This window comes from Camelus bactrianus, chromosome 17 (assembly GCF_048773025.1).
Source record: "Camelus bactrianus isolate YW-2024 breed Bactrian camel chromosome 17, ASM4877302v1, whole genome shotgun sequence".
Taxonomy (NCBI): Eukaryota; Metazoa; Chordata; class Mammalia; order Artiodactyla; family Camelidae; genus Camelus; species Camelus bactrianus.
This window is the reverse complement of record NC_133555.1, coordinates 34,551,206-34,574,361: the sequence shown is the minus strand read 5'-3', so window position 1 is coordinate 34,574,361 and position 23,156 is coordinate 34,551,206. Positions and strand designations below refer to the sequence as shown.

General features: G+C 54.2%; 2 protein-coding genes and 1 non-coding gene across 3 annotated transcripts in view; 1 reads left to right on the top strand and 2 right to left on the bottom strand.

Annotated features, from left to right (window-relative positions):
• Window positions 1–2,032: 2,032 nt before the first annotated feature.
• TMEM89 (transmembrane protein 89) lies at window positions 2,033–8,522 on the bottom strand. Its single transcript, XM_010969222.3, has 2 exons — window positions 6,072–8,522; window positions 2,033–5,734 (listed from the first exon to the last, which is right to left on the bottom strand). Exons 1-2 carry the CDS (start codon window positions 6,363–6,365, stop codon window positions 5,558–5,560), a joined length of 471 nt encoding a protein of 156 aa, XP_010967524.1. The 5' UTR covers window positions 6,366–8,522; the 3' UTR covers window positions 2,033–5,557.
• TRNAA-AGC (transfer RNA alanine (anticodon AGC)) lies at window positions 7,866–7,938 on the top strand. The gene has a single exon. It is a non-coding gene; the product is annotated as a tRNA-Ala (tRNA).
• A 189-nt stretch (window positions 8,523–8,711) lies between the features above and the next one.
• Window positions 8,712–23,156, bottom strand: part of CELSR3 (cadherin EGF LAG seven-pass G-type receptor 3) — a 36,339-nt gene continuing 21,894 nt past the window's right edge. Inside the window, exons 34-55 of the mRNA XM_074344139.1 lie at window positions 22,756–23,156; window positions 19,924–19,978; window positions 16,511–16,767; window positions 16,295–16,434; window positions 15,960–16,070; window positions 15,201–15,364; window positions 14,851–15,015; window positions 14,601–14,753; window positions 14,191–14,273; window positions 13,958–14,105; window positions 13,583–13,696; window positions 13,383–13,460; window positions 12,947–13,042; window positions 12,750–12,856; window positions 12,517–12,586; window positions 11,472–11,564; window positions 11,282–11,386; window positions 10,794–10,886; window positions 9,857–10,036; window positions 9,601–9,655; window positions 9,206–9,342; window positions 8,712–8,972 (exon numbers count right to left, since the gene is read on the bottom strand). The exon at window positions 22,756–23,156 is cut by the window's right edge and continues 488 nt beyond it. Of these exons, the coding sequence (XP_074200240.1) occupies window positions 8,958–8,972; window positions 9,206–9,342; window positions 9,601–9,655; window positions 9,857–10,036; window positions 10,794–10,886; window positions 11,282–11,386; window positions 11,472–11,564; window positions 12,517–12,586; window positions 12,750–12,856; window positions 12,947–13,042; window positions 13,383–13,460; window positions 13,583–13,696; window positions 13,958–14,105; window positions 14,191–14,273; window positions 14,601–14,753; window positions 14,851–15,015; window positions 15,201–15,364; window positions 15,960–16,070; window positions 16,295–16,434; window positions 16,511–16,767; window positions 19,924–19,978; window positions 22,756–23,156 (2,820 nt within the window). The 3' untranslated portion in view covers window positions 8,712–8,957. The remainder of the gene's footprint in view (window positions 8,973–9,205; window positions 9,343–9,600; window positions 9,656–9,856; window positions 10,037–10,793; window positions 10,887–11,281; window positions 11,387–11,471; window positions 11,565–12,516; window positions 12,587–12,749; window positions 12,857–12,946; window positions 13,043–13,382; window positions 13,461–13,582; window positions 13,697–13,957; window positions 14,106–14,190; window positions 14,274–14,600; window positions 14,754–14,850; window positions 15,016–15,200; window positions 15,365–15,959; window positions 16,071–16,294; window positions 16,435–16,510; window positions 16,768–19,923; window positions 19,979–22,755) is intronic.

Sequence of the window (23,156 nt, the reverse complement as noted above, 5' to 3'; positions counted from 1 at the left end):
ATCATTCAAAATACCATTCATAATTAAAATAGAATGTTCTTTTATAAAAACCAGACAAAAGATGCTTAAATGTGCATTGATTAATATTTTGTGGCCTAAAATTATGTTATGATTGAGACATGAAAAAATAAAGTGAAATAGAATCTCCTAATTGGTTCATCTTTCCACTTTTTAAAAACTAGTTTTTAGAAATTTTATATTTACAGGAAAATTGAGCAGATAGTACAGAATTTCCCATATATTCCCACAACACAAACGGGTATACACAGTTTCTCCTATCAGTAACATCTTACTTTTGATACATTTGTTACAATTAATGAACCAATTATTCATTATTAAAGTCCATAGTTTGTTTAGATTCCCTTAGTTTTAGTTTTTACCTAGTTTCCTTTTTGGTTCTAGGATTCTATCCAGGACACCACATGACCTTTCGTTGTCATGTCTCCTTCAGCTCCTCTTGCCTGTGACACACCTCCTCTAGTGACCAGCGCACTCTACACTCTCCATCTAGCAGAGCTCCCGCAAAGAGCTCTGCCTCCAATTCCTCTCCTCTCATTCTCTCCCAAACCCACTTCAGTCCAGCCCCAACTTCACTCTTGCAAAACCACACCTGTCAGAGTAATCAGTGAGCTCCATGGTACTAAATTCAACGGTCAAAATGCTAAGTCTTGTTTAACGTGTTTGGCCACTCTTTCCTCCTTAGAGCTTCATGCATTCTCCACCTCCAGGTTCCCATGCTCTCCTGTGCTTTCCTACCTCTCTGGACACTTTGTCTTAGCACCTCTGCTGGTTCCTCCTCACCTCCAAACTTCTACACAGTTGAGTTCCCAGGGCTCAGTCCTGGTGCTTCTCCCTTTCTTGATCAAAACTTGCCCTCTGGTCATTTTGTCCAGTCTCATGGCTTCAGTGCTGTCTGTACATACAGTGGCCCCCATTTTCCCATCATTTACTCACCATCTCTCCTGGAGGGCCAACAGACATCTCAATTAAGCATGCTAAAACTGAAGGCTTTCTCCCAAGCCTGTTCCTCCCATAATTGTCTTCATCTCAGTTAATGGCACCTCCATGAACCCAGCTGCTCATCCTTGACTCCACTCTCTCAAAATCCACACCCAATTTTTTTTTTAACAAATCCAATAATTTCTAAATCCAGTAACCTAACCCCCTTCCCCACCCCTACAGCTCCCCTGGGCTGAGAAGGGAAGGACAATGAGACAACCAGGAAGTGTCATGTGCTAGACGCCCACGGAAGGACATGTTTCAAGAGGTTGGTCAAAAAGGAAATGTTACTAAAAGGTCACGTACAAGCAGTGGTCCTTGCAACGATTTGGCAAGAATCTTCAGTGACTCATTGATTTTCTGGAATTTACTTGGCATATGGAGTGAGGTAAGATCAAAATATCCCCTTCCCCCCTAAATTACAAACTGAACTTTGTAACAGCAATTCTTGACGAGACCTTCTTTCTCTCCTCATGTCTGAGACTCCATTAATTATCCACAGAGATTCTCAAAACTGTAAAACCCAGTTCATGTGGGCTGCCTGAGAGGGCTGTGGCAGGCCCCCACTTTCTCACTCAACATTTATTTGACATACACACCAGTGCATTCTTCTAGGTTTATTTCTGGGCTCTCTATTCTATTCCATTAGTCTGTGTGTCTATTCTTATGCCAGTACCACACTGTTTTGATTACAGTATCTTTGTACTACATTTTGGAAATCAGAAAGTATGAGTCCTTCAACTTTGTTCTTCTTTTTCAAGATTGTTTTGGCTATTCAGGGTCCCTCGAGATTCCATATAAATTTTAGAATGGGTTTTTCTATTTCTCTAACAAGACACCATTGAGATTTTCATAGGGATTACACTGAATCTATAGACCACTGGGTAGTACTGCTACGTCCAGCGCAGCTTGGGACCGTGTCTGAGGGCAGGCGACACAAGACTTAAGAAACAAAGAGACAAAGTAAAGAGCAAAGATGGGACCAGGGGACTCAAGATCTTGTGGATCTAGAGTGCTGAAAGCCTGGTCACAATCATATTTATTAGGAGTATACAGCTCAGAAAAAAAAAAACGCAAAGAGGTGAGGCTTTAGATATCCCATGCAATAAGCACAAAGTTCTGCTTGCTGATTAACTGATTAATTTCAGGCCTATCCCTTTCAGGAACAATCACCCTCCTCAGGGTATGCAAAATTTCTAAGTCTGTCCTGTTATTGCCTCCGAGGCATCTCGAGATAGCAAATACTTCCCCTGGGTTAAACCGCTTGCTTTCACGCCAGAACAAAGTTCTGTTAATGGATGATCTGGCTTTCCAGGACCATCCGTTGTTTTACCCTAAGGAAATATCTGCCCTCCTTCGTGCCTTTATGGTCAATCTCAGGATTGCCCCTTACGAATTTTCTTTAGCATAATACGTGTTATAGGTCATCTACTACGTAAAACACTAAAACAAAGCAAGCATGTGCATTTTAAGCAAGCAAGTGTGAATACAATGTTTTAAGCTCATGGAAATCTATGTGTGGCTTGTTTTCTAACTGCTTGTTGTCCAGTGGCTTGTTTCCCGGCAGCTTGTTTCCCAGCATAGTACTGTCATTTTAACAATATTAAGTCCTCCAGTCCATGAACATGGAGTATCTTTCCATTTATTTATGTCTAATTTCTTTCAGCAAAGTATTAATACCGACATCCATAGTAGTTTTCTATTGCTGCCATAACAAATCACCAGAGTTAATGGCTTAGAACAAAACAAATTTATTATCTCACAGTTCTGCAGGCCCAAAGTCCAACATCAATATCACTGGGCTGAAATCAAGCTATCAGCAGGGCTGTGTTTCTTTTTGGAGGCTCTAGAGAGATTGTGTATTCAGTCATTCAGGTTGTTGGCAGCCTTTAGATTCTAGTAGTTGAAGGAGCAAGGTTTGTTTTCTTGCTAGCTATCACCTAAGGGTCATTCCCAGCTTCTACAAATCACCTGAATTCCTTGGATCTTTGGATGGTGGGAGATCTCTTCCACTATCTCTAAAGACAGCAGCAGAAAACTAGTATTTTTCACACTTTGGATCTGTCCAACTTTTCTACCTTTAAGGGCTCATGCGGTTATACTGGGCCAACCAAAATAATCCAGAATAATCTTCCTATTTAAATGTCTTTAACCTTAATTCCATTGGCAAAGTTCTTTTTTGCCATGTGCTATAAGATATCCACACGTTTCATAGACATCTTTTTTTGTTTCCTTGAAGGGGGGGATAATTAGATTTTTTATCATTTTATTTTTTTGATGGAGGTACTGGGGATTAAACCCAGGACCTCATGCATGCTAAGCTTGCATTCTACCACTGAGCTGTCCCCTCCCCCGCTCCATGGACATCTTGAGGGGTCATTATTCTACCTACCACCACCTCCCTGGGAGGCACCAACTCCTGCCCCTCTGGAGGCTGCTCCCTCCTGCTCTCCATACCTCTTTCTTCCACCTGAAATCCTGACCAGCGTATACTTTCTGAAACAGGTCAAGTTCTCTTTCTTCACCAGGCCCCTATATGTGCTTATCTTTCTGACTGGAGCACCCTCCCCTCCTATCACCCCACTCATCCTTCAGGTTCCAGCAGTCAGCTCACACCTGCCCCACCCCAACCTGTCAGCATGCCTCTCTGCAGAGTAATTGCCTTTTTGAGCCTGTTTCACTGCTGCCGCCACCCTTCCCTAATTGTGAGTGGGTGAAGGGGGAGCCAGTTCTGTTCTGTACATCAGCAGATCCTGCCATCCACAATAGGGCTAGCAAACAGTAAGTGCTTATTAAACTTTGTAGAATATAGAAGTGCATCTAACAAGAGGCTGATGAAGCTCAGCTTTCAACACCCTTCATTTCCAGGCCTTGGGAGGAGCCCTAGTCGGGTGTCCATGGGCTCAAGTATTTTTGGAAAACTTGCAAGGTTATGGTCATCTAACTCCATCTACTTAGGATCTCTGTCCTTTTCCAGTCAGACTCCCACGCAGTCCACTTCCTCTCATATGGGGGACACCAGGAGGCTATGATTTTGGGGGTCTAAGAGGTGGATTGGGAGGATTGTGGATTGTTCCAGCTTGGATTCTCTGGGAAGCAGACTCCAAGAGGGAGATGAGGCTGTTTACCAAGATGGTTCTTAAGATTGACATCTGAAGGAGGGAGAAGACTGGCTATACTCTCAGTGGCTGGCAACAGCAGGCCTTCCTTCAAGGGGAACCCAGGCGGCACATCTCTCAGTCTATCATAGGGACATACTTGGTTTGGGTTTAGAGGGACATGTTTATGTGGTTTGCTTCACTCCTATATACAGCCAGCTTATTGTTCCTGTCCTGGCGCAGGAATGGCCTCCAGGAACCTCCTGCTGGATCAGAGCTCCTGGTCAAAACATAAGTGCAAGGTCCTGCTGCATTTAGACCCTGCCCTCACCATACTCAATGCTAGAAAAATCGTGAGCTATGGAGGGAGAACAAGGTTCGAAATGTGTGGAGCCAGAAGCTCATTTGTGGAAAATTCTTTCAAATCATACAGCTCTTATAGGACAGAGAGTTGATGACAGTTTCCCAAAACTGAAAACAAGTCAGACCTTTTATGTGACACCATGAAACTAATTTTCTAAACTATCAATAATTAAATCACAAATTTCAATCAACCAGGATAGAAGAAAGACTGAAGTATCTTTCTATTCTCTGTATAGAAAATGTTTCTCCCCAAATTGTGAAATCCTTATCCTATGTAGAGGCCACCGGGGAGAGAACAGCCAGAAAACACGGAGGAGAAATATTACAGAAATGTATCAGGAAGTCACCACAAAAATGTTATTGTTCTGGATTTTGTGTTGTAGTATTTGTCAACTTTTAAAAATGTGTACGTTGTCATGATTTTTCTGATTTTAATTATCTCTGTTTTTGAATTCATAATGTTGTATTCTTTTTCTAAAACAGAAACCCTCCAGATGCATAGGCCTCAGTACCTGCTCAACCGGGACTACCTATGGTAGAAGGAAGAGAGGAAGGGGGTGAGGGCCCCTTTGGGGAGGTTCAGCCCTCACCCCACTTCCAGGAGCCTTAGAGCAAGGGCCATTCGAGTGACACAGCATGTTGAGATGTCACAAAGTTGATGGCAGCCAGGGCCCACCCTCTACCCCCAGCCCCAGCTTGGACCCAGCATCCTCAACCAGGAGCCCTAGCTGACTCAGCCAGGTGGTCACCGCCTCCGGGCTGCCCTCCGTGAACCACTCAAGTCTGCCCTGATGGCCAAGTCTTCTCCTACCACACTGGGGCCCCTGAGGAGCCCCAGAGGAGCAGTTGTATTTGTGAGTGGGATCCTTAGAGAAGAGGGGTCACTTGGTGGGGGCCATGGAGCACTGTGAGCCAGCCCCGGCCCTGCCCGCCCAGCCGTCCTGGGCACTGAGGCTCTAAAAGTAGGAAAGTGGCACAGGGGCCAGAGAGGCCTGGAGAGAACAAGACACATGGGCCTGAGACTGGCCCAGAGCCTCAGGCCATCCCCTCCCCAACAGGCCACCAGGCAAAGAGAAGCAGATGTTGGCTCACTCGCTCTAGGCAGGAGTCCCCTTTATTTGGGTTCGCTGCTTGGTGGCTAGACGCTGCAGGTGGCCCTCGATGTGGACCAGGAGGGCATCCAGCATATGCAAGACCCCAAGGAGCAGGGCGCGGTCTGAGACAGGGCCCCGTCGTTTCCAGGGCACACAGGGGTCAGCAGTCACCTGTGGGTGCTGAGGATAGGACCAAGAGGCAGGAGTGAGAACAGAGGAATAGGACAGAAGTGTGGTGGGAAGGGGGACTTAGGGTGACGGAGGATCACAGAGGGTCTGTTGTGGGCTAGTGTGGTCATAGGGGCCCATGGAGGCTAGATGAGGAGTAGGGAAATTAAAGGGGGAGGATGAGGCAGGGTACCATCCGTGGAGAGAGGTCAGAGATTGTTGTTTGAGGACAATGTAGGGACACTGGGGTGTGAGCGATGGGGGGAGGGCAGCAGGAGGCCCACAAGATTTGAGTGGGAGGATGGGTGGAGGTAGAAGGCTGTCGGGGACAGAGCAGTGCCAGGCTTACCTCACTCTTAGTAGCCTGTGAGCGCCGCCACTGCATCACCACACGGCTGAGCATCAGCATCATGGCAGTGGTGACCGTGACCCCTGCCACAGGGTAGATGCGGTTCACCCCCAGGCCCATCCAATAGCCGGGACAGCCCAGGCTGCCCTCACAACCTTCCAGGCTATTTGGCTGGCACCCCCAGGGCTGTAAGTCCAGCCCCACCTGGTACCACAGGGGCCGTGACCAGGCATGGGTGTGGACAGGCATCACTAGCGGAAGCAGCCACAGCAGGAAAGACTGTGCATGCACCATGGCGGCGGCAAGTGCCCGGGGCCGGAACCCGGGTGCCTGGCAACAGGCAAACACCCCTCCCCCGGGGGCAGGCTAGGCAGCAGGTTCCAGCAGGGCCCATGGCTTTCGTGAGGGGCCACCTGGCCAGAAGGTATAGGACAGGGGATTTGTTCCAGGGCTGGGAGGATGGCGTCTTGGGGCCCAGGGCTGAAGAAGTGCCTCCTTTCCCCTCTTCCGCCTCCTCACCTAACATCCAACCCCTGAAACCCTCACCCCAACGGCTCCCCATGCTGCTCTCCACCCGCCCCTAGCAGAGTGCACAGAGCATTCTGGTCCCCTCCACCCAGCTCAGTTCCATAGTCCTTGCGACAACAGAGTGAATGCTAAAAATGTGGAAATAAAGCTTAAAGGCTCACCCTTGGCCTGTGAGGTGCCTGTGCTTTGGCTTCCTAGGTGTTCCTTGAACACACCCGCTGCTCCCGACGCCAGGAGCACTGTCCTGGAAAGAGACTTCTCATGGCTGGCGTTTCAGTTCAAGTGTCACCTGCTCCCTGAGCCTCCCTCCCAGGACCATCCTGGGTAACACAGTCCCTTCTCTCTCACAAGACCCTGTTTTATTTCCTCCAAAGCATTTCTCTGTACAGGTGTACCTCGGAGATACAGTGGTTCAGTTCCAGGCCACCACAATAAAGCGAGTCACATGAATTTTTTGTGTCCCAGTGCACATAAAAGTTATGTTTACACTACACTGTAGTCTTAAGTGTGCAGTAGCATTATGTTGAAAATAAAGTACATACCTTAGTGCAAACACACTTTACTGCTAAAAAATGCTAACCAGCAGGCGAGCCTTCAGTGAGTCACCATTGATGTCAGATCCACATAATAAATATAATGATAATGAAAAAGTTTGCAATATTGCAAGAATTACCAAAATGTGACACTGTCACAAGAAGTGAGCAAATGTTGTGGGGTAAAATGGCGCCGACAGACTTGCTCAAGGTGGGGTTGCCACAAACTTTTCAACTTGTTAAAAAAAACACAAAAAACAAAAAATGCACTACCTGTGAGGTGCAATAAAGTGAGGTCTGCCTGTATCTGCAAGTTCATGTTTGAGGTTTACCTTCCACTCCAGCACAGAAGAGTCAGTTAACCAGTATTTACCAAGCACCTCCATGTGCTAGGCGCTGTTCCCGGTGGGTGGATGCAGCATGACAGAGAAGACAAAGAGCCCTGACTTCCTGGGTGAGGTTGGGGGGGTGGGGGTGGGGGTGGGGAAGACAGATGATTTGTGAACACAATGCACGGCACTGACTCAGGTCAGGATAGAAACAGCCAGGCAAGGGGATGCCTCCGTGCGTTGCAGGGCAGGACAGCTTAGCTTCTGTCCTCTGGCCCAGCACCGAGCCCAGCACTTGGTCAGCACTTGCCAACGGCAAAGCTCTCATGTTTTGGCAGGTGACATGAGCCTAGCACTGTTGCAAGCCTTTTGTGGCATTTACTCATTTAATACTCATTGTGGGGGGAGGGTATAGCTCAGTGGTAGAGCGCATGCTTAGCATGCATGAGGTCCTGGGTTCAATCCCCAGTACCTCCATTTGAAAAAAAAAACCTAAATAAATAAACCTAATTGCCTCCCCAGCCAGAAAAAAAACATTCATTGAGCAACCCAGGAGGTGGGTACTATTACCATTCCTGCTCGCTTGGTGAGGACACTGAGGCCCAGAAAGATTCAACCCCCACCCTGGGCCCTCAGTCACTCAGTATCAGCTGGCCTGAGGCCCCCTGCTACCCACTAGACCATCTGGCCAGACGCTGGTGGTTTACGGCAGAAACCAACACATGGTCCTTGGCCAACAGTGCCCTGTGAAGCCCAGGTGATCTAATTATACAAACAGGCATTTTACCCCTAGTAAAGCAATTACTCACATTCTTACTTTTAAACGCAGACCAGCAACCCCTGTGAACACCTGCACTGTCTCAGTGGGTTGCTCAGGTGTTCACACCACACCCTCCAGGGGCTGCCCAGTGGTACCCTGCCTGCCCTGCACCTTATCGGGTGTCCCTGAGAACAGATCACTCCTGAGAAGCAGCACTTACTCCATCTAGCTTATAGCTGAGGACACAGGCGCTGAGGGCTGTGTGCGGCTGGGGAGAAACTTGGACCTGGGAAGCCCCCACCCTGGCCCTGGCCCCATAGCTCTCCCTCCTGCTCTGCACGCCCCCTGCTTGACCCGGCCCTCTCCACACCTTCCTCCCAACTTCTGACTCCAGCCCCAACTTTGGGGCAGAAGAAGGGTCTGGAGCCAGGACTGTGGATCATTCCCCTGCCCCCACCAAGCCCCCACCAAACCACCGCAGAGCCTGGTATTGGGCAAACAAATCTTTATTCCTGAGACTAAAAACATGCATGCTCCTCCAACTTGCCCAGTGCCTCATCGCAGGCCTAGAGCATTGAACTTGGAGTCCCAGGACCTCCATCCCTGAGTTGTGTGTGTGTGCATGTGGAGGGGACTCCTGGGGAACACGTGGAGGCAGCCCAGGGGTTGGGGGGTTCTCATGGGTACCCCATCACAACCTCCAGACGTGAGCAGTCTCAGGCAGGGGGCAGCACGGTCAGAGTTTGGTAACCTGGCCAGGGAGAGGAGGAGAGAGGCTCCTGTCAGTTTCCAAAGGACACATACCACCCTCTCTCCCAGGAGCAGCTTCATCTAAAGGCAGGAGGGAAAGGCAGGGGGTCCACAGGGGACAGAGCCATTCAGAGCCATCCAGAGCCATCCAGGCAGGGTGGACTTCCTGTAACCGGGCTCAGGGTGGGACAAGCAGTAGATAAACAAAAAGAGCTTGGCCAGAGGTCAGCTCACCGAAACAGGGCTGACGGGGCCGGACCTCAGACGCTGGAGTGCAAAGATGACAGCATCGTGGACAGAGGCAAAGAGATGCTGCTTGGTGATAGTTGCATCAAAGAAGTGCCCGGCCTCAAGCTGGGTGATCACAGGAGCTGGAGGTAAGGAGAGGTCTCTCCTGACTCGCAGAACCACCAAGAAACCCAGCCCCCAGGCACCATCAGAATGTCACCTTGACTTCCACTCCTGAGGCTTATAGCTAACCCCCAACTCTTGACCCTTGACCTCTGCCTCCCAGGACACCTCTGACCTCCAGTTTCAGATAAAGACTTTCTCCCTGTGTCTTGGCAAATACCTTGGTTGGAATCCCCACACCCCACCTGGACCACTCCTGGTGTCCCCACCCCACGTACAGTGACAGGAGGCCATGTACACTTCCACCTCGATCTCCCGGAAGTCACGGAAAATCTGCAGCAGAAAGGGGTACCGGCCTCAGGGGGAGGCTCAGGGGTTCTGAGTGGGGACTCAGGTAGGCGGCAGGGGTCAGAGGGGGAGCTCAGAGAGTTTGGGGATCAGGCTCAGAGGGTTCTTGGAGCTTGTCAAGGGGTCAGAGTGGAGGGGCCTCGTCCCCCCTCAGGGCCCATCTCAGGGGTGCCCCCAGCCCCTTACATTCTTCAGGCTTTTGAGGAACACAGTGTCCACAAAGGAGAGGGCGCCCAGATCCAGGATGAGGCTGTGGAAATCTGGCTGAGGCAGGCCCAGGGCCTTCAGTGAGGACATGTCTGGGGCCTTGGCATCTTCTGGACCCCTGGCTGCCATATCCTCTAGCTCATTCCCTGCAGTCCCCTGCTGGGGAAGCAGACACACTGTGAGGGCCGCCCGTGGTGGGTGAAGGCAGAGAATGTGCAGAGATGTGCAGAGACGCACAGGATCAGATGTGGGAGCGTGAATGTCAACTCCCACATATATGGGGCATGCAGGGGATACATGAGGACATGGACACAAGGAGCCTGTATGTCAAGACAGGAGGGACACATGGGGACACACAGGAGAGGATGCCCAGACTCAGGGAGCACACGCAGACATGCATCTCCTGCTCTGTTATCCCCGGGTTCAGCCTTCATAGGGATGCTTAAGAAGAAGGGGCGCTGGGAGACCATGCCCCATCTTTAGCCAGAGTGGAGTGGGCAGGGGGCCTGGGGATAAACCAGAAGACACATGTGGACACATGTGGATACATAGATATCTTGGACTTCGCTTGAGCCTCTAATTGAGATTGGTGTCCCCTTTAATCCCAGATTTTTCCCACATGCCTCATCCTTTCCCTCTACCCATGAGCATAGACTGCAGGGTCTTATGGAATCCACAAATTCAGGGTCTTCACCTAGGCCTCAGATTACAGACCTGAGAGCCACAAGCAGAACTGGGTGGCACATCACTAGAGATCTCCCCACAGAGCTTCCGATCCATTGCCCCATTCCTCCTGCCAATGGCACAACAATCTGGAACCCACAGTTTGTGGGTCTACGAATTTCCCCACAGGTCATGCCTGGGCACCTTCATCTCTGCAGCGCATGGCTGGCCCCTCTCCCATCTCCAGCCGCACCTTGGCCTTGGAGTCCTCTGCATTGCTGCTGCCGATGTCGGTGACACTGGCGTTGACATTGATGGAAACCGAAGTGCCCTTGGAGGCGGCAGCCTAGGCCGGGGAAGAGGGGTGCGAGAAAGAGCTGGCCCAGCTGTCGTATGACAGGCAGGCCTGGTGTCGTCCGCTGGCTTTGGGAAGGTAGGTGGATCAGGACCTGAAGTTCGGGACCCAGGGCAGCCAGGCTGAAGGCTGTGGGGTTTGGACCAGCTTCAGGGACAGCCATAAATGGAATAGGACTGTGGCAGTTCACGCTGTCACCAGCTTAGCAGGTGAGAGAAAGACAAAATGGCCCCTCTAGAGCCTTGACCTGCCAGAGGAGTAAAGCAGGGTCCCTGAGAGCATCAAGGAGAGAGGAGGAGGGATGAAGAATGAGGTGGGAAGCCAGGAGGCTGGGAAAGGCTGGGTGGGGTCAGCGGCAGGAGTCGCTGGCTCAGAGGGGCCCCTGCCTGTTTCAGGAGCTTATTCTCCTTCTGCAGTCGCTTCAACTTCAGCTCCTGCTTTCTGAGCAGCTTCTTCTTCTGGGAGATGAGGTGGTCCACGTCCACACCGCACTAGAACAGAGGGCAGGGCAGGGGATGTGGACCCTGGGGAGGTGAGGAACCCTCTGCCACTTACCCCGTGGACCCCAGGCCTCACCCTCTGCTTCAGCGCGTCACTGTAGAGCTCAGCGTTGGCAAAGTACACGGTGGCCGAGGAGCGGAACACCTTCACGCCTGGGACCTCCCTGGCCTGCAGATGGGTCAGGGTTGGGGGTGGGTGAGCCCTCGTCTCTCCTAGCGGCATCCTGTTCTCCTTTCTTTCTTCTCTGTGTGCCTCCCATACCTGTCCCCTCCAACCCTCTGCTCCCCAGGGAGATAGAGGCCCAACCTGCAGCCCAGGCTGCCCGGGAGCTGGCCGGGTTATCCTGACCCCTTATCCTGTTCCCTCTGCCAGGCCCTCAGCCACCTTTCTCTTCTTCCTTCAGGGCATCCTGAACCTCTCCTGCTCCATTTTCCCTGCCTTTCTGCCAACACCCAGGCCAGGTTTCAAAGGCTCTCAGCCTCCACTTGGGTCTCCAGTCCCTGCACTGTGGGCTGTTTTCTGCGTGTGGACAGACAGACCTGCCTCAGCTGCCAGACCAGCCAAGCCTTCCCTGGCTCCCACCCGAGTCAGGCTCCCACTCCAGGTCTCTGCTCAGCATTTGGGCCCAAGTGATGTCCTCTCCCCACCACTTCCCTTTCCATTCAGCTGAGCTGCTCCCCTGATGTCCTCCCCTCATTCTGCCTCATCATATTGTGCTCAGCCCTCAAGGCTCCATCTCAGGCAGAATGATCTGGTTTTATTCCAGAGCCCCCACCTTTGTTCCCAGAGCTTGGCATGAGACTTCTCAGGCAGTAAATGAGGGACAGAGATTCAGTAACCCCACTGATCAGATCAAGAAACAGCCTCCCTACATCCTGGTGCCCTAGAGCTTGCTGCTCAGCATTCCTGACCCAAGGCTATTCTGCAGGATGAGGCTTGTACGGCTGCCTCTAACACAGACCCTGTCCCCCAACCCCCAGGCCCATACTCTGAATGGAAGGGTCATAGACCCAAATTTCTCCCTTGAAATTCCAAGGCCCAAAGCACCCTTAGTGCCCCGCTATGCTGCTTTTGTCCCACCCCATCCACGCCTTCCTCTTGCTTAGTCCCTGCCACTCACTTCTGAGTACTCTGCCACATCTCTGTAAATATCCGTGTCTGGCACCTGGCCCAGGACAGAGTAGTGGGGCCTGTGAAGGAGAGAGTGAGTGTGAGATGAGAGTGGTGTTAGGAGAAAGAGTGACAAGGGGGTACTAAGGAGCCTGGGGTCACCCTCAAGATGTAGGAAAGCTGGGGGAAGCCAGGGTGGACTCCCTCATCAGCTGGAATGAGGGTACCGAAGCGGCGACTCACATCTGTGTGCGGACCACCACGAGCAGCAGGGAGAAGACTACTGCCACTACCAGACCAAGGTCCAGGTTCAGCAGGATAGTGGCTACAAAGGTCACCAGCCAGATGAGCTGAAAATAGAAGGGCAGGGGTCAACAGGGTCTAGATGGACCACTGGGGCTGAGGGGTCTGCTCCTGCCCCCGGCACCCAGGCCTCTCACCAGATCCACTCTATTTGCCTTCCAGAGGGAGCATATGTCTCTGAACTGCATCAGCATGCCCTTCAGATTCACGATGATGACGGCTGCCAGGACTGCCTAGGGGGCAGGGGCGCGGCAGCAGGGACTGAGAGGTGCCCGGAAGCCGACAACCCAGACTGCCTGGGCATCAGCCATGCTGATCCCAAGAGCCTCAGTATGACCCCAAGTGACACTGACCACCACCTGCCCCCAGCACCTAACCTGCATCTGACTCTGAAAAGTTCTCACCCATGACCCTTGACTCCAAATTTCACCCCAGAGATCACAAGCTTGACAAACAGCATGACCCTGTATCCCTCCCCCTTACCCAGGACCCAAGTGACTGAGCTGCATCCCTGGCCTGGCCAAGGCCCTCAGGCCAGGCTGGGTGGGGGTGGGGGTGGGTGTGCAGGCTCACCTTGGGCAGGTCTTGGAAGAGTTCACCAAGTTTGAGGATGATAATGAGGATGAAGAGGGAGGAGACGGCTCCAGCCACCTGCGGAGTGGGGGTACGCAGGGAGTGGGCCCGTGTACAGGGGAACTGGGGGAGCAGGGGATAGGGGGAGAGAGGGAAAGGGGAGGCACAGACGCACACCCTCACCCACACCTGAAACCCACCTGTGTGTTGCCCCCGGTGCTCTCCTGAACCAGGCTCCGGGACATAGAGCAGCTCACAGGGAAGCACTGGAAGATGCCCCCAATGAGGTTACTAAGGCCGAGGGCCACCAGCTCCTGGAAGGGGGAGTCCAGGTGTGAGAATCTTTCACTAGCAGTGCCTGGTCACTGCGTCTAGGCCCACCTCCATCCCCATTCAGTAGACCCCAAAGACTTGGCTGCTGTCCCCTGCTGTCCTGCTCTCCCATCCTCAGTCCCCCTCCTGGCTGCAGCCCATCTGTTTGCTGTTTCCCTGTGTCCTACCTGGTACTCCATCCCCCTAGGCCCTGGGGTCCCTGTACACCTGCCCCCTCATGTCCCTCATCCCATCCCCCAGACCTGGTTGCTGTCCACCCGGTAGCCATGCCTCAGGGCGAAAATCTTCCCCAGCGAGATGGCAATGGCGAACCCAACCACAGCGATGGCGAAGGCATTTCCCACAAGCTTGGCAAACAGCTGGGGGCTGGGGGCCACTGGAGGCACCATCCTATGAGGGGCATCCATGAGGCCACAGGAAGGTTCTGGACCTGGCCACCCAAACCCTCCCTGACCCAACTGGGGCCAGAGCTCACCCTGCAGGGATTTTGCCCACGACATCCACCCCAAATCTGTGCTTCAGGCCCACGCCGTAGGAGATGCCCGTGGCCCCGATGAGCTGGCGGGGAGAGGACAGAGTCAGGGGAGGGAGGTGCCAGCACCATTGTTAAGGGGGATGGAGAAACCACTCTGGGGGTGAAGGAAGAAGCCTGAAGCGAAATCTTCAGAGGGGTGGGGAGAAGTCAGCAAAAGGGTGAGAGACAGACACCGCCATTTGGGGAAAGGGGAGATGCTGTAGGGGACTGTCTGCTGTGGCCTCCCCAGTCCTCAGGAACGCTTACCACTGCCCACTCCAGCTAGTCTTTCAATACCTTGTGGATGCCCACGTGGCACGGACATATTCTCACTTGCCCTTCCCCCGTGCCCCAACACCCTGAGTTCGAACCGTAAGCAGCTCCCCGGGGATCGGCAGGGGCAGATGTCGACGTAGTTTGTCATTCAACAGCTTCACCAGCACGAGTACCACCCCTGCCACAACTGCGGTCACCATGGTGCCCACCACGCTCTGGGGCAGCTTCCAGCAGACCTCCAGTACTGTCTGAGGGGAGACAGGGTCACAACCAGCACTCAAGGTCCTGGGCACACCCATCAGTTCCTCCTCCCACCCTCCAGTCCCTCCTCCTACCCTCACTCACATAGATGAGGGACAGCGGCCCAGAGCGGCTGCTCAGATAGAGGCCAAACACATACTTGAGCTGCGAGACGAAGACATGCACGGATGCAGCTGTGGTATAGCCGCGGACAAGAGGCTCAGACAGGTAGGTGACCACAAAGCCGAAATGCACCAGGCCTAGCCCCACCTGTGGGGTGGATGGGGCAGTCAGGGGAGGAGAGGGTCCTAGGGGTGGCCAGAGCAGAGCCCAGGGCAGGTGGGATCAGAGGGGTATGAGTGATGGAGGGGGAATACGGTGATGGCCCGACACTCAGGGGAACTGGCAGATGGGGTTGGGGCTGGGTTGGGCAGTCGGGGGCATGTACTCCTGACCTGGAAGAGGCCAACCAGGACACTGAGTGTGGAGGCCAGCTGCACCCGGGCAGCGTCTCTGGCCGTTACATTGACTGTGGAGTTCAAGTCCTGCATGAAGGCCTCATCTGGGGCCAGCGATTCTGTCACACTGCCCACCATCACGGACATGATAGCAAAAGTGCCTGCAGAGACAGAGCACGGTAGGTCTCAAAGATAAAGGACACTGCCCTGCCCTGCAGCCCTGGTCTTAAGGGAGAGGCCAGGAGACATGCAATTCTAGACAAATATCCTCAGACTAGGCCATGCAAATAGAGGCAAGGCTGTCAGTCAGACATGAACCCTAAGTTCAAAGCTCCTGAGGGCAACTAGAAATGTTCAAGGGCTCTTAAGTGCAGCCCCCATCATCTACCTTGACCGACCTGTGTCCACTGGCTCAGGACCGCTCCCCTCGTAAAAGGTGGAATGGGGAAGGGAGCATGACCTGCCTCAGGCTATCAGTTCTGTTCCAAGTCTGGGCCCCTTGAGTTGCTTCACTCACCAGCTGGCCCTGGCCCAGTTGCTCCTAGGCCAGGGCCTCTATGGAACCTGAATCTGTGGCTCTGTGGTCAGAGGTCCAGTGCTGTCTGGGAATGACCCTTGGGCCGGCCTCCCAGCAGCCCAGCACCAATGCCTCCCTCCCTCTTCCCGATGTTTCCTTGCCCTGCTCAGCCCTCCCTCACCCTTTCCTCTGTGGAGAATGTGAATAGCCTCCTGTAAAGCTGGGCCTGCTCCACTCACCCACGGAGATGTGCCGGGAAGTGCCGAATAGGAAATAGATAAAGACAGGGTAGAAGGAACTGTAGAGGCCAAACACAGGGGGCAGTCCAGCCAGAAGGGCGTAGGCCAGGCCTGGGGATGGAATGGTAGCAATGTAGGCTTGGAGGCCAGGACCTTGAAAGGATGAGGGAATCCCAGCCCTAGGTCATGGGCCATAGTTCCAGGGGCAGGGGTCATGGCTTCAGGTTTGGAGTAGGGGGTGTTGCAGACCACAGGGCCTCCAGGCCAGGGCCTTGAAGGGTCAGGGTCACCACCCAAGGGTTAAAGGTGCAGCCTCGGGGCCAGGGGTGGCTCACCCTGTGGTAGCTGCATAATGGCCACACTCAGGCCAGACAACAGGTCACCCAGAAGCCACTCACGCACTGGATACTGGGGTAGCCAGGCCAAAATTGGGAGGTATTGGAGCAGAAGGGCTCGGGCCCGAGCACGGGAACACCTGGAGACACAAGGGTAGGTATTAGGGACAGGTGCTACCTAAGTCCTGCAGGGTTCCCAGCCCCCACCCACCTCACCGAAACCAGATTCGCCATTGGCGGGTCCCAGCTGCTGAACCCCTCCTTCCCAGCTCCTCCAGCCGTTCCTGGTTCAGCAGTGGCCGCTCCACATGGTAGTCTCGCCTCCTCAGCTCCATCGCGTGCGTTGTGGACAGCAGTGCCTGTGTGTCCCTTTGTCTGGGGTGGTGAGGCCAGAGACATAGTGAGGGCACTCCTGGCCCAACCTCCCCAAGGGACCAGAAAGTCACCCACCTGACTTCTCTAGGTCCCAAGATCTAGGTAGGTCCAACCCCCCAGCTGGTTCCTGCGGGCTCCATGCCCACGCCCAGCCAGGGGCAGTACCTGAACTTTGGCTGGTGGCGGTCTCTTCATGGGCCAAAGTCCCCCACGAAGACAGCAGGATGAGCGCAACCGAAGCTTCAGCCCAGCTGTGACTGCCCAGCCCTGAGTGTTCACCAATCTGGGTCCCAGGCTGACTGCCCCTCCTAGCCCCCTTCCCTCAGGCCCTTCTCTTCCCCAGCCAATCCCTGTCTAGTCTGAGTCCTTATCCAACTGCCCATGAGCCCAGAGCATGCTGTCTGGGAGCACATGCAAGGAAGGAATCCAGCAAACTAGGCAAGCTTTTCGTCACATGAGGAGGCTCTAAGAGAAGGTAAGTTTTGGGGCTAAGATTGCCCCTGGGCCTCTGGCCCCAGGGTCCAGACTGTAGACAAGTTCAGGCCTCTTCTGGGAAAGCCAGGGGTGGCTCTCACCTGGAAGGAAAGGTTTCTGCCTGTAAAGGCAAGCTCCCATCTGAAGGGGGAACGATCTCACCTAAGGGGAAGCTCTCACCTGACAGGAAAGTTTTCACCAGTGAGGTAAGTTCTGTCCTGGGGAGAATCTCTCATCTGCCCAGTAGCTACCACCGAATAAGGGGAAAGATCTCACTTGGGAATCTAGGAGATCTGGGGAGAGGGAGTTCTTACCTGGGGGAAGCTATCCCAGGAACAGTTCTTACCTGGGAATAGGAGCTCTTAGAAGGGGAGGGCTTACCTGGGGGAAAGCTTTCACCAGCTGGGAAAGTTTTCACCTGCCAGGAATGTCAGGTCTAGAGGGGATTCTCACCTAAGGGAAGCTCTGACCTGGGGGAGGCTCCCACCTATAATGGGAGAAAGCTTTCACCTGGGAGTGGATTCCAGAAGGGGGAGTCTTACCTGGAGGGAAGCTCTCCCCTGCTGGGAAAGCCTTTACCTGTCAGGAAAGTTCTGATCTGTGAGAAACTCTGACCAAGGTGGGGGATCCCACCCGAGTGGCAGGAGCTCACCTAGAAAAGGCCTCTAACCTGGATGTCCCGGTTGGAGGAAGGAGTGGCGAGGGTGCAAGGACGATCCTTGGAGACTCTGCATCGCCGTCTCACAGAGATCTTTGAGCCCCCTCGCCCCTCCTCCGTGAGTCACTCGAGGTCTTAAAGGGCTCCCCGACACCCGGCACCCCACCCCCTGCAGGATCCGTGCTCGGAAGGCAGGGCTGAAATCTGTGGCCCCACCCGCCTGGGAGGGCCCGGCAGGCCGAAAAGCGGGAGAACTTATTCCAGGACCAGTTGCATCGCAGGGTAGACTCAGGATCCCGTTATGGACACTCTTGCAGCGACCTCCCGGGCCCCAGCGCGCATTTCCTGGGCCGGGGCTCCTCTGCACGCAGCCGCCTACGGGCGGTCCCCGGCTAACCCTCGAACGGCGCTCAAGCGGCTTTCCGCACAGCCCGCAGGAGCCGAGGTCGCGCCGGCTCCCGCCCCATCCCTCGCTACAGCTGGGCAGCCGCCTGCGTAAGACCGACAAAGCGGTAAACCGACGCGCGGCAGGCGGGAAATGCCTGCTTGGGACTCAGCGGTACCCCTTCCGCGCTCACCCAAGCCGGGCGCCTGCGCGGGGGCCGAAGGGCGGCCCGCGCCTCGCAGACTGGAACAAGGGGAACCCGGGCCCCGCCCTGCACTCACCCCGGCGCTTCCGACAGCCCCATGGCTGGAGGGCAGCCCAGAGGCGGCAGCTCCTACACCTCCGGCAGGAGGCCGCTACGGCCCGAAAGGCGAGTCCGGGACCAAGGCAACGCCGGAGGCGCGCTCCCAGCGGCCAGTCCCGGGGCAGGACCGGGAAGGCGTGGGCCAGTCAGCGTGCCGGGGCGGGGCCTAAGGGACGCTCTCAGGGTGTAGCGACCTTCAAGGAGGGAGATTTAACTCCTTCCTCCCCCTGCGGCTTGGCTTGTGCTCCCCCTCGTGGCCCGCCGAGCTCTCCTCCCTGAGCCCGTTGTTACCGAAAAACTGGGACTAAGGACCCGAGCTGGCCTGGCCGTATCCGCAGCCGCAGCCCCAGGTCCCTGAGTGGGACGAGGCTGATACCAGGTCTTGGCTTCTTGCGGAAGGTCCCCGCGGGATGGGGAGCTGGATGTCTAGGGGCGTGGCTGGTAACTAGAGCATTAGCTCTCGAGGCGGGGCGGGGGAGGTATCCAGATCCTGGAGGCCTCTCATGCCTCCAACTGAGGACGCCACCCTCAGGCTTTCCCCCTGAGACCTCTCTGAGACCGAAGGGGCTCAAAGGCCTCCCTTTAACCCTGGACGCGCAGACCTGAAAGGCTGAGAGGTTCCCCTCTCCTGGACATAGCACAGGCCGGGCATCAGGCCTGAAGCCTTCTGCCTGAGTTCCGGAGGAACGCTATGTCCCGGCAATTCCAAGTCTGAGAGGCTCCTCAGTGCTGTCAGTGGGCTGAGGGCAGTTCCTAAGGTGGGTCTGACTGCCAGAGAAAATGCCAGCTGAGGGCTGCAGGCCCTGCAGACTTAGGAAGCCATCAAGTTGTTGCCTTGACTCTCAGTACGTGTGCTCATACTTCAGGCCCAACCTCAAGGCCACCGGACAAAATTCAGGATGAAAGAGATCGGAACCTGGTCCAAATCTCCAATGAAATAAGCTAAAAATAGCCGAATATTCTTGGGAAGGTGGATGAGGGCAGTGCTCACATTTCTCCCAAAGGTCAGCCTGGTCTGAATCATTCATAGCCACCCTGGTACCCCACCCCCAAACAGAAAGAGGCAATAACCATTTTCTATAGAAGTTTATTCCCAAAACAGAGCGCGGCTTCACGGAACAATTTACACAGACAGGGAAAGGAACCACTGGGCTGGAGGGGGGACCTCCGGAGAGGGGCATCTACAGAACCTAGGACATAGCAAGAACAACCCCCTCTCCCCACAGCAGGCCCCTCAACCCTTCAAGGGCTGGGGACACTCGGTAAGGAGAGCTGGGGTCCTGGCTGGTGGGATTTGGCACCAGTCAGTAAAGTAGAGCTTTTAGTCTCCTTCGAAACTGCCTCCCAAGAGTGTGCATAAAGGAGTGGGGTGTCTGCACCGACCCTTCACAACCCTGCTTGGTCACTGTTCCCCATGGTAAGAGGATGCCTACTCTCGAGGCCTTCTGGGCCTGCTGTTCAACAGGGGACTCAGGGCTGACCTTTGGCCTGGGAGAGTGAGGGGTTAGAAACCCCTCAAGGTGGCCAGGTTCAGGGTCCTCACAGGTGGGTCCTCCACACCCCTCTCCCGCATTCTCTACCTTTCATTTGTAAACAAAGCGGAAAAAAATATTCTCAACGGTAAACAAAATGTAAAAGTTCAAAGTTGTAAGTTGTAAACAAAGTTTAAAAGTGATTTCAACCTTGACCTGTAAACAAAGTAACAAAATTTAAAAGTCCCCATTTCTGGACATCAGACAAAGTAATAAAAGTGAGTTTGTGAACAGGGTCCTAACAGTCATTTTTCCCTTTAGAAGGGAATTAAGGAGGGATGGAACTGAGTCACTTCCTGCAGCCCGGGTGCCTAGGGCCAGGGAGGCTCCTGTAAACATGGGAGGAAGTGGCACCTACATTCTGAGTCTTCAGTTCCCTTGTTTCTGCTTCTCCCTTTGCTTCCCCCACCAACCTCTCCTGCAGAATAAATTCCAGCAGGGGGCAGTGTCAGGGAATCAAATGGCACCACAGACAACTTTTACTGACAGCAGGGGCAGGGGCTGGCAAATAACCCCTCCATCCACCCTCTGCAGGAATGTCTGAATAGAGGCCTGAGCCCCTCCCCATGGGAGAAAGGGAAGCCTTGCTCTGTAAACATGACATCTGCTGCTCCACCAGCGCCCCACAGCATCAGTCCTGGGTCATAAGGCAGTAAGTGGCAGGGACTCCACGTAATGAACACACACATCCATGGGGAGGGACACAAGAGCGAGCCCCTGTGAGGAGGTCAGAGGACCCCTGTTTCCAATACCAACTCCCAGTCCCAGAAGTTTGGCCCCTGGGATATCCAAGAAAAAGCAAAGATCAATTCTACACTTTTGGCCCTGACGATATTCAGATCTACCTGGGCAGGCAGTGGAGGGGTGGGGAGGGAATTTACCCCTCCTGTCTGAATCCACCCTGGTAAGATGAGAGGAAAGATCATATAATTTGCCAGGGACCCAAAGGGGGCCGAACTCTGCACCTCTTTCCCTCTGTCCCCCTCCCCCTCCCAGCCCAGCCTCAGAATCCTGGAGACAGAAAAGCTGAAAAATAACATAAGCATATCTCTCTGGTTACAAAGGTACAAAATGTATAAAAGTCCTCCCTTCAGTTCCCTCGCTCTGCGCTCACACGTCAGCACTGTAGCAACGGGGAAAGCTGGGGGGCGAGGGGTGTAGGAGGCTGCCTTGGGATCAGCCTCTGACTCCGGGAGTCTTCTGTTCACCCAAATCCTCCATCGCCCTCTGCTGTTCCTCATCCACACGTCTGCCCCTCAGGAGTGACTCTCACTTCTGGGAACTCTGCAGAGTTGAATGCGGAGTCACAGGTGGTTGCTATCAGGTGGCTCTGGACACCCCCCCCCCACCAGACCCAGCCTGGGCCACCTCTCCTCACCTCCCCCAACACCTTTGCCTCTCAGTCCCTAGCCCCAGACTCACCAGCAAGGCCCCCTGGCTGGCCACCTATGTCTTTTCTCTAAGCGCTTAGCAAGCACCTGACAAATTGTGTCTCAAAAGTCTCCACGTCTCAAAGAGTTTGTTACTACAGACACATTTTGCAGATGAGGAAACTGAGGCTCAGAGAAGTCAAGTGGGACTCCAGAACCTGAACCCCTGCTCAGTCCCCCAAGCACCCCATCCCCCAACAGCCAGACCCCCAAAGCAGGAGGAGCCAGGGGGTGCTCCCAGCTCCCTCTCCTCTCTACCCCAGTATCCTTCCAGGGCTCTGGGCACCAGGCCCCCAAATCCCCTGCCTCTCCTTCCTGTCTCCTCCCCCAACTCTGCTCAGGTACTGTTGGTCTCCTGCCCCACTCCCTGGGTGCCCTTCCCTCCAAAGCCACCTCTCACCCTACAGACCTCCACAGAGCCTGACCTAGCTGTCCCTCCTTTGGAAACTCAACTCTGCTTTTGGCTTCCAAAACCTTGGAATTTCTGATTCCTACTCATTCCCTCTGCATTTTATTTTTATTTTGCTATTATTATTATTAATTTATTTGGGGGGATAATTAGGCTTATTTATGTTTAGAGGAGGTACTGGGATGGAACCCAGGACCTTGTGCATGCTAGGCATGTGCTCTACCACTTGAGCTATACCCTCCCCCCTCACTCCCTCTGAATCCTGTAATTCAGCTGCTTCCCAGGTATGTCTGCCATCCCCTACCCTACAGATACCCCACAGGCACCTGAGATGCACCAGGTCCCAACTCAGTTCCTGTGTTTACTAGCCCAGTCTCCACATGCAGAAGGAACTTAGTATTGACTGAATGAGTAAATGAATGAATGATTTACTCCCAGTTCTTCAGCCTGGCATATAAGGCACCCACATCCTAGCACTACTTCTGGCCCCTTTTTATTCCATTCTACCCCCTAAGCAAATCCTCCCAAGTAGAGACCCCTCCTCTCCTCCTTGCCCCTTCCACATATTGGGCTACCTCCCACTTCTAGGCCTTGGCTCTGCCCGCCCCCTTCCACTAGCTCAGGCTCTTTGGAAGGCACCTTGCTCTCTTTAGTTCAGGCGGTGCAAGGGAGGGTGGTTGGCCCTAGGCATACAGCTGACAAAGTCTGGGCTCATCACCCCATTTGCTGCCAGATTTCTGCCCTTGGCCTGTGGCCCCTTGGCAGTGCTGAGCCTGGGGTAGCCCATGCTGTCTGCCAATCCCCACTCCATTCTGTGGTGGAACACAGACCCAGGTGCCCAGGAAGTTGCCCTAAACTGATGGGGATGTGAGCAGGTGGCTGGACCCTGCTTACTCTGAGTCCGGGGACAGCTCCGAGATGCTGTGGGACGTGGCAGAACGTGGCGTGGAGGGCCCAAGAGCAGAAGCTGTGGCAGAAGGCGTGGCTGTGGTGTGAGGGCCCGAGGGTGTGCTTGAGGACTGCACGGAAGAGGAGAGAGCTGAGGAGTTGAAGGAGGCAAGGATGGAGGACAGAATGTCCAGCTGCTCTGTGGAGGGGCCGTGGCTGGGGCCACTGGCTGGGTCTTCCCTGACTCTGAGCAGCTGCGGTGGGGGCCCGAGGCCTTCTCGTGAGGGGTGCCGGCTAGGCACATGGTCCAGCTGCTCCCCCGAGTTCGATTTCCTGGACAGAGAGTCCAGGGGCCGGGATGGCAAGAGGGGGTCCCTTGACAGTTGTCGCTGGGGAGATAGTGGCAG

Coding starts and splice junctions, on each gene's coding strand:
- TMEM89 (XM_010969222.3), bottom strand. CDS start 6,365: ATGGTGCATGCACAGTCTTTCCTGCTGTGGCTGCTTCCGCTAGTGATG. Junction 5,735..6,071: donor CACAGGCTACTAAGAGTGAG/GTAAGCCTGGCA, acceptor TCCTATCCTCAG/CACCCACAGGTGACTGCTGA.